Source organism: Alosa pseudoharengus, unplaced genomic scaffold, assembly GCF_046254945.1.
Source record: "Alosa pseudoharengus isolate Yale_2024_CS ecotype anadromous, Long Island Sound unplaced genomic scaffold, YU_APseudo_1.1 YU_APseudo_1.1_scf_1, whole genome shotgun sequence".
Lineage (NCBI taxonomy): Eukaryota > Metazoa > Chordata > Actinopteri > Clupeiformes > Clupeidae > Alosa > Alosa pseudoharengus.
In genome coordinates this window covers 42,479,131-42,492,397 of record NW_027468564.1, presented here as the reverse complement: position 1 = coordinate 42,492,397, position 13,267 = coordinate 42,479,131, and the positions used below count along the sequence as shown (strand labels likewise).

The window sequence follows — 13,267 nt, the reverse complement described above, 5'->3', positions numbered from 1 at the left end:
AGTAGAGTGTCCCTAAAGCCAAACCGAAGTATCCCGAGGTCTTTATGTGGTCGAATAGAGAGTCCAGAATGAATTTCATCAAGCCAGTACCTTTCCGGAAATGTTGCCATCTTTGCTTTAGGAGTGCTCTAAAGTGCATTTTACTCTGGATAATTCCTTTAATCTTTCTCTGGAATCTCCAGGCCACACATTCTGCCACCCTGGTCTCATTTGTCACCACCCCATCTGGCAGATTGTCATCATCTATTTGTATTCAGGGAAGATTGGCTGAGCATTAGGCTCTTTTACAACAGTTTCCTGAGCTTACAATTACACGCATATATAATTCCCAGAAAGATTTGTTTGGTCTATAAATATTTGTTTCCATGTTTCTGTTGGTTTATGGCTCTACTGAGCTAACAAACTGATTGTGCATCATAAAAGAGAGTCTCAGAGCTACAGAACAGTTATTTATATTACTTTAAGGCTTTGTGAACTATTCAATTTAGCGTAAACACTAGACATGTCCTTGATCCTGTTTTGTGTGTGTGTGCGTGTGTGCGTGCTTGTGTGTGTGTGTGTGTGTGTGTGTTTGCTTTCTTCAGATTATCCACAAGCATAAAAGAGCTGCATAACTTCAGAACCTTGCTGGAGGAACACAGGTAACAATGGTCACAGTGGCCACCAGGTGGCGACATTCCCCTCCTCTCTCTCCCGAGTCAACCTTGCAATATTCTTACCTCCAGCCGCCCCGCAACACACACACACACACACACACACACACACACACACACACACACACACACAACAAGCATCAGGCCACTTTCAGGAACTTGCAGGATTGACGTCAGAGAAACAATGGTTAAAATAAAACAGCTATAATAACTGAAAAACAAGCAAAAAATTGACAACCTCCCAACCAATTTCCCCGTCATGCCAAGCGAGGGTGGCATCCTGTCTTGTGTCGTGGGTGCCACCTTCATGCCACCGCGCCGGGACACAGGATGCACGCCAGGCTGTCGCCTTTGTACCCGCTGATGTCTGTGCCCGCTCCATGTTCGCTGTGGAAATAAACAAAAACAAAAGCATCCCTTACAAATAGCGCTCGGGCTTTTCATAGAAGACGGCGATAAGGAAATAAATGACCGATAACAGCAACAATAAGAAAACAGCAACAACAAGGAAACAACAACAACCACAATGAAGAACTCGGATCTCCTCCTTAAAGCAGCTTTTACTTCTGTGTGAGGTTGTTGCCAATGCAGACGACAGTGTTTTGTTATTGTTTTCTTACTTCTTATACTGTTGATTTGTTTGTTTGTTTGTTTGTTTGTTTGTTTGGTTGGTTTGTTTTGTTTGTTTGTGGTGTTCTCTTGTCTTTCTTGGTAAGAGGGACAATGCCCTTACTGTCAAGGTCTGAGTACCTCATGTTATTGATTTAGTTTTGATTAGTGTTTATTTGCTTGCTTGTTTGTATGTTTCTGGATAAAGTATACGCTATCCGGTATGTCTCTTGTCCTCAAGTGTGTGTGTGTGTGGGTGTGTGTGTCCATGTGTCCATGCCATGGGTATATGTGAAGGCCATGTCTGTAATCACTGAAGTTTTTAGTCCAATGCAGCAAAATCTCTCTCTTTCTCTCTCTTCTCTCTATCTCTCTCTCTCGCTCTGTCCCTCAGTCTCTCTCTCTCTCTCTCCCTCTCCTTGTGTCTGTCTCTCCATCTTGTCACTGCCACGATTGCTTTTCAGCAGCAGTTCATTCAGTGGACTCCACTTTGCCACTTGCCTTCCTTTTCACACTGAAACATATTTCATCCTCTAGTAGTTGTAGAACTCAAATGATTACCATTTACAATGCACATGTGCTGTGTAGCTATACAAGACAAGGATAGATGTTTTTCTTTCTGTTTTTAGTTGATTAGTGGAATCAGTTTTAAATGAATCATGTTCTTCATGACTTCTCATGGATACTGTTGCTATGTTTTTGTTTATTTTGTTTTTGCGTTGGGTAGTGCTCTGTTCTGGAATCTTTGGTGTTGAGCTAGAGATGGATTGAGCTCTAATGAGACTATACCCTACCCCCCCTGAATGTGTGTGTGTGTGTGTGTGTGTGTGTGTTCATCCACACTCAATCCTAGTTGTGTTTTTTGTTTGCAGTGCTATACAACCAATAGAAAACAAGCAAGTCATTTGTGGTCATCATGATGGAACTTAAGTGACATTTTCTTCATTTATTACGTACATTCCCGATCTTGATACACTGAAAAATATATCCTTTATTTTCCTATAAATAATAGTTCTCATGGTGTGCAGTAGTGAAGTTCGCATGAGCTAGTCCGCTACCGCAAGGTCTTCCATTAAGGCTGAATTTAAAAATAACTATGAAATAACTGTTATACTTATACATACTTAAATAAATAATAAATAAACAAACCGACTGAAAGTAACTCCAGCAGAGAGTGATTCAGACAGTCCTTGGGTGTCAGGGTGGAGCCAAGTGAGTCGAGCCAAGTCATCCCAATCATGGCACAGCCTTCAGAGATCAGAGGAAACCAGCATTTGGAGAGAGATTTATTTTTGCTAATAAGGGAGAGAGGGGATCCTGTGTTCACCTGTGACTGTTGATCCACTGTGGCTGTATGCTAATGCGTTTGCACTACCCGCCCACCGCTTAGTTTCAATTTTAATGTTGCCTATTTGTTCGCGTTTTTGTAGAGGTTCTTGTTGAAAACCGCAGACGTACTGAAGGCGCGTTAGTACTCGTCTGTTTCTTGGCAACTAAAATGAATCACATGTGTTACAAAAGGAAAATCTTCAATGGTTATCATTGAAAGTGAATATAATGTTGAAATGTCTCCGTGTGTGTGTGTGTGTGTGAGAGAGAGAGAGAGAAGGAGGGAGGTAGAGACAGCAACTGTACATTGGGTTTGTGTGAGTTACAGTTTGCGCCTGCGTGCATCCACACACATGCATGTGTGCATGTCTGGGTGTTTTGTAGGCCACACACACTTTTCGGTGTGTGTGCGTGTTTGTCTGGTTCCCTGCTGTGGTTTAACTACTGATAGCGAGTGGCTTTTCTGTGTTCAGGACCAAAGACCGCACCACTCTTCTCCGCTACGCTGCCTATTTCCTTTAGATGTCCGTCAGACCTTGCTTTAGCATGTCCCCTGGTTTGTGTGTTTGTGTGTTTGTTTATTTGTTTTTTTGGGTCTTGCAGTACAGCAGTCCTTTGGCATTCCAAAACAACTCCTCGCCCTAATTTACTTGTGATCTACAACTAGCTAAAAGACCTGATGTAACTTAATTAACTGAACCAAATTCATGTCCATTTTTTGGCAATGTAAATATCTTGAGAGTGATCTGTTGTACAGTTAAGCAAACTTAGTCCCCCCCCCCCCCCAACCCAAGCCCCACCCCCTCCTGTGCCTTTATAGGAGTTTATATGGCCATACCCCCCGCCTATCCCCTCCCCAGGCCTATGCCCTCCAGCCATTCTGCTCTACTAATCCTCCAGCTTGACTAGCAGGCAGCGAGTGAGTGTGTCCGATGCTCACCACCCACGTAAGTCAGTTTGCAGATGAGTTTGGAAGCTTGCCGCCACACCACAATGCCAAAAAGGTGTTAACTGTCGAGATTCTCAGGTCTTGTGTGAGATAGATAGAGTGAGTGAGTGTGTGTGTGTGTGTGTGTCTGTGATGGAGTGAGAGCATTGCATGCTTTCAGCAGTCTCTGAAACACACCTTGTCTTGTGCACTCATCTGCCTTAACCGTGTGCTTAAAATAAAATCTATATATAAAAAAAACAACAAAAAAAACAAAAAAACATGTTCTAGCCTGCTTTTCCTGGACTAAGCGCCGGACCCTTCTGGAGCTTGTCTGCCTTTGTTCCACAGTGTCCCTCCTGTCCGCCTTGCTGGGAACACGTCAGTTTTAACTATTGAGCCACAATAGATGTCCCCATTTCTTTGTCAGAGAAGAAAATAAAAGCTTTCTTTTTTCTTTTTTTTTTTGTTCTTTTCAAAGTCTTTGAGTCTATATATATATATATATGTATGTATATATATATAAGTGCACCCATAATGATGTGTATACTTGTTGAGTATATTTATTTGAAGAGCGGAAATAAAAATTATGGTTGCCATCTGGATAACTGAGTTGTGTTTCTGTTCATGCATATTTGTTAGGTCAGAACTAAATGTCTGAATGCTAATAATATAATGTGTTTTCTGTGCACAGAAAGGATAGAAAATGTAAACAATTTAGTAATGTAAACAATTTAGTTTGTCACAAATACCTTTAATTTCCATTTCACAGTTTATAAATAATATAATGAAACATTCACAACATTTATGCTGTCACAAGTGTGCTAAAAGTAGCTAAACTACTGTGCATTGTGCATCACTAAATGCTCCAGTTCAAACGTAAACATAAAAAATATATATATCATATTCAATGCAAATATAAAACTCTCACAATCATAATTCAAGACACAAACCACATTGTTGCCGATTTGATAAATAATACTCAAAGCAAATATGATGACGTGCTTTGTCTGCATACTCAATAGTATCATGATGTCATAGTCGCCAACTCTCAAACATTTGGTGTGAGACACTGTTATGTTCTGTCTGACACTTGTGAATTTTATTCATTTATTTTTTAGAAAAAATCCATTGCATCTCAGGCCAAAATATATTCCTGTTTTGGTCAGTCTTGAAAGTTGGCTGTTCAGATGATGCCTTCATTACAGCATAGTTTTACAGACAGAAACCAGGTTCTTGCTGAGAACGGCCTTTAAGGAGAAGCTTTGGTGACCTCCTGCCCTGCCGGGCTGACAGCTGATCAGTTTGACTGTACTCAACTTTGGATCACAGAGAACAAACACAGGCCTCAGGTCTGTGACTGAGGACGTACAAATATCTCTGACATGACCTAAGTATCCTTGAACACTTGACTGTTACACCTCGCTTAAGGGCACTGGGGACAACAAGAAGCAGCGTTTGAGAACTGTTTTGGAGAACTGTTGAACTGTTTTGGAGAAGGTATGGTGTCCAGTGTATGGGCTGATGTCCAGTATATATGTCTGATGTCCAGTGCATGGTCTGATGTCCTGTACTTCTGCTGTGCTCACTGGATGAATGCATGCAGATGTCGTGCAGGACCCTGGGAAACACTGGATCTGATTCTCAGTCAGGAATCTGATTCCCAGTTGAGTCATCGCTCTGATTCCCAAGGAGTCACGAGTCTGATTCTCAGGGGAGTCAATACTCTGAGCTGTCTTCGACTGGTGAGTTTGATTCTAAGACAACAGACATTACTGAAATTTAAAGTGAAAGTTAAACTTTGTTTACTCCTGCATGCCCATTAAATGTCCAGTAAATATATGTCCTGTACCTGTACTTTACTGTAAGTTGCTTTCGATATAAGTGTCTGGTAAATGTGAATTGAACTCTGTCATCTGTGATACCATGAGAAGTGATGAGGGTCTTGGGTCCGGCATCACTGGCATGTCTCTCCAATAACCCAAATGTCACCAAAACACAGGTACCATTATGAAGGAAGTCAGAGACCACATACCCACCCCTAAACATCCTGCCAATCAGCAACCACAGCCTATCAATTCAAAAGTCAACATCATGGACATGGCTTTGGCCCCAGGGGGTCTGTCCCTGCATCCTGACCCCACTGCAGCACCACCCACAGTTGGTAGTATTCCACACCTCCGAGTCCATTGTTATCTGTTACTATAGATACAGCTAGTTTCAAAAATGTCGGTGGGTGCGCCACATAAGAACATAGTGTCCATGTTCCTGTAAATAGCATTGGAATGGGGGCAGGAATGTGACTGCGTCTCGTCTGGACGCTGAGGGACGATGGCGCTCGGCGGTCACTAAGGGTTGAGCTGGCTGGACGTCGCAGACGACCGCCGCTCCTCACTCACAACGTTGACCAGGAAACTGCTGCTGCCGCCACGGCTGCTCCAGTCGTAGCAGTCTGTGGACAGGCTGAAGACACACACACACATACATACACACACAAACACACACACAAATAAACATACCGGCTGTTAGTGACAGATCACAGATCAGATGGATTATGCCTCCGTACGTGCTGTCCTGAACTTTTCAAACTAAAATTAGACTACATTAGATTAAATTAAGTACCACAAGCATAAACACACTAGGTAGGCCTACAATACAGTAGGTATCCGAAGTACCACATACTTAAAATCAGTGCCTGTTTTTATGGCCTAACTTTTTCCAGTTTTTGAAGTTCCCGTGGAGAACCATGGCGTTCTAAGAGGTTCTACCTGGTGGAGGTGCTCTGGGGTAGGATGCTCCAGGCCAGGTCGTCGTCACTGTCGTACCGTCTGGGGTTGTCAAAGAAGTACCGTCTGTTGGAGAACACGTGGCTGGGGATGGCCGAGTGAGTACTCTGTAATGGAGAGAGACGATTAAAGCTCATGGCAACAGTAAGGACCAGTCCAGCACTTACAGGTCCCCTCCAGAGCTCAGTAGTTATCTCTTGGTATTAAGAATGAGCGTGACTTTCAGTATCCACTAATTTCATTTACATACTGTATTATAATTAGCCTGGTAAACAAAACTCATTCACAAAGTCTGGTCACTCACGATTGGGATTCCTTTACAACATTTGCATTGTGACGGGTGCTAACTTTGAAATCATTGGTTCAGCCTAACCAATCACATTATTCATGGATTCATAACGTTACTTCCTACTTCGCCTAACCTTTACAAACTGACAATAAACAGCATTGGCAATCAAGAAACAATGTATATGGGCCTACCTTTGCTGTACATAAATGTACACATTGTTCTGACTGCAATTTCCAATGTTTGCAGGCATTGCTACTACCTACTATAGCGTCCACTACTACCTACTATAGTGTCCACTCACTCACTATACCTGCACTGATTGGGCAGGTAATCTGCCGATTGTAGCGTCATCCCCACTCACTCATCACTGATTGGGCAGGTAATCTGCCGACCGCAGTTAACTATCGCGTTCCAGATTTTTATCTCCCTGCAAGGAGATCTCGGTAGGTGTGGCCAAGCTATATTATTAGACTCTCAGGCTGTGTCTCAAACTACCTACTTGCTCACTTCAAATACTTCATTTAAGTATACAGTGCCGATAACGCAAAAAACTCGGATGAAGTCCTAAAAACGGTCAAAAAGTGCAGACACATTATGCATACACATATACACACAGAAACGGACCTTGTCCTGGGTGGGTTTGCGGACCCTGAAGAAGAAGACCACAAGAGAGGTGGGCAGCAGCTCCCAGACGAACAGGATCACCCCAAACACGATGTAGCCCGCATCCCCCAGAGTAGACCTCAGGTCTGCCTGCAGGGCCACAGAGAGGCAGATGGTGAGGGAGTGTGTGTGTCTGTGTGTGTGTGTGTGTGTGTGTGTGTGTGTGTGTGTGTGTAAATGTACTGTATATAAGAGAGTGATAAAACTTGCACATGAAAGTTCAAGTGTGTTTTTGTATGTTTGTAGGTGTGCGTGAGAGAGAGAGAGACGAAAACAAAAAGTTTGAATATGAAAGAAATGTGTGTGCGTATTTTGAGAGAGGGAAAGAGCCACAGAGAGAGAGATGCATGGTGTTTGCATATAAAAGAACCAGTGGGTGTGAGTGTCTGCGGAGCCTATAACTTCTCTGTCCTCATTCAGTCAGCTCTGCATCTGATTTAGAGATGGGTGAGGAGGAGAGGCTGTGGAAGCCAGACGCTCCACTTACACGACCTCTCAACAGCTCAGGATTCATCTCGCTATTTACAACTATCATATTCTCAAGCATGACATAATTTACATAATTATTTATAATGCACCTAAGGCCAAATTGGCAGAGGTTTCTGTGTGTGTGTGTGTGTGTGTGTGTGTGTGTGTGTGTGTGTGTGTGTGTGTCCTCTTTCCGTTGTTCTAATTGACCAAGTAAAAGAGGCAGGAGAAAGAGGAAGATGATGCAAGTCTCTGCATAATTCTATTTTATATATTGTTCTTATTATATATATATATATACATGTATATATCTACTTTTAACTGTAAGATCTTTTCTTTTTCTATATCCATTTTCTTTCCTTTTATATGGAACTGAATTGCTAAAGTGTAGGAAATGTGCTAGGCCTAAATCTAAATCAGCTTGCCTTGCCTAACCAAAAACCAGCAAAGTTTAAGGTCTCCATCAGTCCAACCTTTTGTTTCCTCACCTGATCTGATACGTTGTACCAGTCGTAATCAAAGGAGTTGATGCTCTCTATGTCGGTCAGAGCCAGGACCACCAGGTTGTAGCACGCCCTGGAAGCATACAGGAGAACCACCATGATCCCAATCAGGGTCACCTGACACACGGATGTTCCCTGTCAACCAATCAGAAAGCGCAGAAAAATAATCAGCAGTGCAAATCTCCTACATGATCTTAGCAGAAAACACTTTCCACAGACATACATGTATAACACATATAACAACAATGTACACAGCACGATATGTACAGTGAGTGTTGTTCAACATACTGACGCTGTGACTGGAGCACTGGCATCAGATTAATGCCTTTCTACTGGTCTCATCGAGAAGCTAAGCCACTTTGCATGGATCCTGGCAATATATAGGGGGGAATCTCTGACACTTCTGTAAGTGTGCTGATAATTTGAGCTCAACTGCCAATTTAAATGTATCCCTCCCTTAGTTCCTGGATTAGCAACTTGGCTAGAGTTGTGTATATGGGGCTTGCTCTGAGACACCATTGCTAGTTTCCTGTTTACAGAGCCATCATAGTGGTAGTGGTCCTGTATCCCTCCCTTAGTTCCTGGATTAGTAACTTGACTAGAGTTGTGTAGGCTATAGGGCTTGCTCTGAGACACCATTGCTAGTTTCCTATTTACAGAGCCATCATAGTGGTAGTGGTCCTGTATCCCTCCCTTAGTTCCTGGATTAGTAACTTGACTAGAGTTGTGTATAAGGGGCTTACTCTTAGGCGGGGATCACATTAGGCAGCGGCAAGCGTAATACAACGCTCAGACCATAATAAGTTCTATCTCGTTCCTATGGTAACACAAACGGTTTGCCTTAACTGACAATTGAATACGCTCGCGTTGCGCTTTGAAAGTTGAACAAAGTAGATAGATAGATAGATACTTTATTGATCCCCAGGGTAAATTCAAGAAATTGAAGAAGTTCAGCACTCAGATTGTTGCAACGCTAGCGTTACGCCAGCGTTGGCACCGTTCCGCTGCCGAACCATAGAGAACAATAGGAAACCTGCCGCTTGCTGCTGGCTAATGTGATCCCCGCCTTAGACACCATTATGTTCACAGAGCCACCATGGTGGTAGTGGTGGTGTGTAGAGGGGGTAGAGGGTGTTGGGGGGCAGGTTACTGACCTTTGACTCCAGGTAGATGCTGGCGAGGGACATCTTGGCCACCTTGTAGAGGCAGACGGACAGGGAGATGGCGCAGAGGACAAAGAGTGTGTCGTTGATGGTGACGCGCACCAGGACGATGGTCTTCACCTGCGTGTCCGTGGTCTTCACGAGGAGCGCGCACGTGAGGTTCACCAGCAGGAAGAGAAGGCTCATGAAGACGAAGAGCAGGTAAAGGGGCATCCTGGAGCGAGGGAGGGAGGGATAGAGAGGAGGAGTGGGAGAAGACAAGGGAATGGAGGGAAGTATTAGGAGAGGAAAAGAGAAGAGAGAAGGAGCAAATTTAGGAAATTGCAGCCACAGGGGCAAGGCCTCACAATGATGGAGGAGCTAGAAAAGCAGTTTATGAAGGCTTAGAGCAGGTAGGGTGCCCTGAAAGGAGGGAAGAGAGGAAACTGGGAAAATAAATTGTTTAGGGGAAAAGAGGAAGAGAGAAAGAAAATGGAGGGAAGGGAGAGGGAGACGAGAGGAGTGCCAGGAAGAGGACTCCAGTGAGAAGAAGGGATGTGCCATATTGTATAATTCCTCCCTGTGAGAAGAATTTGCCATATTGTGATATAGACTTAGATGATGACATTGTCTACTACATTTGTGCCACAAGGTGGGCAGCTCACAATTAGAACGAGAACATGCATGGCAGAAGGCAGAGTTCAGGCTGTAGGTGTGAAAGAAGAGTTAGTCACTGAAGATGGTCAGGATTAAATGAACTTTTTTGTATTTGCACAGTTCTCAAGACTGCACGCTGATGTGACTTGTGGCCAAGAAGTGGGGAATGGTACTATTTTCATGTCGCCTAGAAACATGTAAATACTTATACTTATACTGTAGTTAAGTGTATATCGGCCAGCCCTAGTAAGAAGATAAAGAGAATGTGCGAAACCGTTTGGAGTGGGGAGGAACAAAATGAGTAGATATGGCAGAAAACACAAAGAACACATGGCTCATGAAGATAAATAGCAGCTTGAGGAGAATCCTGGAGTGAAGGAAGGACTAGAGAAAAGTGGAAAGAAAAAAAGTGGAAAGAGTGTTTTTAACACATCTCTGTGTCCAGATAGGAGCAACACAGTTTGTGTTGTTGTATTTTTTATTTGTTACACAATATGTGTTGAAAATAGCACAACTTGCGTTGAAAACAACACAACTTGTGGTTTTTTTAAACTCATTTCTGTGTCCAGTTAGGGACAACACATTTGTTTTAAGAGTGCAGGAGGGGGAGAGGAGAGGAGAGCAAAGGGAACGATATGGAGTAGATTTAGTGGATGCCGGCAATTACTCTGAGTTATGGGGATGGAGTGCGGGAGATGAGAGAAGGATAGAGAGAGAAAAGAAAGAAAGAGTGTAGAAGGAGGAAGGAGAGAAGAGTAAGGAAAAGGTGGTATGTAGAATAATACTTAATTGCTGCTAGAAAGAAGCGAAGACAAGCAGATGAGGGTCCTGGAGGAAAAAAGGACAAGTGGAAAGGAGGGATGGGGGAAAGAAAACGTATATGTAGGACTCAGCATTTACCAGCAACGTCAACCAGAGGCCTCATAAAGATCAAACATAAAGATCAAACACAAATGCATAGGGGAAGTTGAACCATGGAAGCATGGAGAGAGGGATGAGAGAGGTGTGGAGAGAGAGAAAAGGGAAAAAAGGGATGATAGGAAGGGGAGAACGAGGACAAGCGGACTAGATTTAGGACACACACCAACAGGAGGGGGCAAAGGTCGTATCACCAGAGGAAGAGGAAGACAGAAATACCACAGGGATGAGCGGTAAAGAAAATGTCAAGGTACCAGCAGACAGAAAGAGGAGACCAGTGGGGCTGTGGCTGCAGACATTTCCATTCCCAAGCAAGCCGATACGGATCGGTGCCGCTGTAGATGAACGTTACATCTACATAACAGTCCCTTTACTTTTTACTTCACTTTAAGTATAAGTAAGTATAAGTATGTATACTCCTTTGATCCCTGCATTTATCCCAATCCGTGAATTAGTGAAACACAAACAGCACACAGTGAGGTGAAGCACACACTAACCCGGAGCAGTGAGCTGCCTGCTACAGCGGCGCTCGGGGAGCAGTGAGGGGTTAGGTGCCTTGCTCAAGGGCACTTCAGCCGTGGATGTGGGCATGGGAGAGCAGTGTTCAACCACTTCCCCACCCACATTTTCACTACTGGTCGGGGATCGAACCGGCAACCCTTCGGTTACAAGCCCGAAGCCCTAACCAGTAGGCCACGGCAATAGGATGGGGGAGATGGAGCACAGAGGGTGTTGACAGAAAGAGACAGAGTGTGTGTTTCATTCTGATTATACTCTACTTCAGTTGTGGAATCGGATTAGAAAAGCATTTCAATAACCTGAAGTATTCAATTTCAGTCTGATTAGATCTGTCATGTAACCAATGCTCAGTTTAGTTGGAGTTTATCATGATTCCTGAATGAAGACGTGTCGTCATGGAATCAGATGTTTCACTAGTTGTCTTGGCATATTCTTGGAATATTCTGTATTGTGATAATGAGATTTTGGTGCTTTAATCCGATTACTCTGCACATGTACACACACTGAGAGATGGCATCAGAAACAGGCAGCATGTAACAGCCCTTTAAATTCACAGCCAATAAACAAAAGGGCAACTTGGGGGAACAAGAAAAGTTTGTATGAAGAAGATAGACATGGATGCAGACAGGTTAATGAAGGGTGACAGAGAATGACTGATGATTTCATGAGAAGCCACAGGGAAATGTATGGATCTATGAGAGGAGAAAAAGACAACAGACGATGGGGTGGGATGGAGGGAGCAGAAGAAGAAGGAGAGGGGTGATGAGATGAGGGGTCAGAGGTCACAAGTATTTACTAGGTATCTACTATTTTCTAGGTATCTACTGAGTATTTACTAGGTATCTACTGAGTATCTACTGAGTCTTAACTAGGTATATACTGAGTATTTACTAGGTATCTACTAAGTATTTACTAGGTATCTACTAAGACAATAAAGGCCTTTGCACACTAAAATCTGTAATTATGCGTTTCCTTTTTTTGGTCCATGCAAAAAAAAAAAAAAAAAATGCTTCAGTCGGACACCTCATTCGGTGAGACTGTATGGATTGTGAAAAAAAAGCAGAAACTTTTTGGGCAGACGAAAGTTTTAAAGTCCTTAAAACACACTTTCTGTTAAAGCACAATGCCCTGGCTGACTTACTTGTACTTGAGCAGCTGGGGGGAGAACTTGGACTTTGCCTTGAAGAAGACCTGAGAGTGGAGAACAAAGGAGAAGAGCGGGGTCAAAAGGTCAAAAGGTCGCTCACTGCCTGACTGCCTGACTGCCTCACTGCCTGACTGCCTGACTGCCTCACTGCCTGACTGCCTGACTGCCTCACTGCCTGACTGCCTGACTGTGTTTTTCTTTTTTCTTTCTTTTTTGGTTTGTCTCTGATTCACATCTTATCAAGGAAACCTTATCACTCGGATTTCATCATTATGTGACTGTGAGACACAGCATGTTCTCATTGACGATATTGCCGAGGCACAAACTGCATTTGCCTTTTTCACTAATGCCTCGTCATCGTCTTCCTCCATGCATTTGGATTGGGTGATGTGTGTGCCATTACTGTATCTAACCACATCATAAAAAAACGATATCTATTTACAAGGGTTATATAGCAGTCTCTTGTTGCAGTTCATATTATAAGTGTACACATTAGAGTATTAGATCTAGCATGTAACTATAAAAGTGAACTGTTTTATCCAGTCAGTTTAATCGTAAATGCTGACGCTTAAATTAAAGTGCCTGAGGTAGATCTCCAAAGCACACAGCTCATTTATAAATACTCACTCAGGCCAAGAACAAGGTCAGTTTATGAA

At 43.2% G+C, this 13,267-nt stretch overlaps 2 protein-coding genes across 3 annotated transcripts in view; one reads left to right on the top strand and one right to left on the bottom strand.

Annotated features, from left to right (window-relative positions):
• ero1b (endoplasmic reticulum oxidoreductase 1 beta) overlaps positions 1–4,127 on the top strand; it is a 24,641-nt gene extending 20,514 nt beyond the window's left edge. For both annotated transcript variants that reach the window (XM_076289844.1, XM_076289845.1), the window contains exon 16: positions 585–4,127. In XM_076289844.1, coding sequence (XP_076145959.1) covers positions 585–645 — 61 coding nt within the window. In that variant the 3' untranslated portion in view covers positions 646–4,127. The remainder of the gene's footprint in view (positions 1–584) is intronic.
• The window catches only part of gpr137bb (G protein-coupled receptor 137Bb), a 17,236-nt gene continuing 4,927 nt past the window's right edge, over positions 959–13,267 (bottom strand). The window contains exons 2-8 of the mRNA XM_076280231.1: positions 12,606–12,655; positions 9,383–9,605; positions 8,214–8,363; positions 7,219–7,347; positions 6,288–6,412; positions 5,869–5,982; positions 959–1,040 (exon numbers count right to left, since the gene is read on the bottom strand). Coding sequence (XP_076136346.1) covers positions 959–1,040; positions 5,869–5,982; positions 6,288–6,412; positions 7,219–7,347; positions 8,214–8,363; positions 9,383–9,605; positions 12,606–12,655 — 873 coding nt within the window. The remainder of the gene's footprint in view (positions 1,041–5,868; positions 5,983–6,287; positions 6,413–7,218; positions 7,348–8,213; positions 8,364–9,382; positions 9,606–12,605; positions 12,656–13,267) is intronic.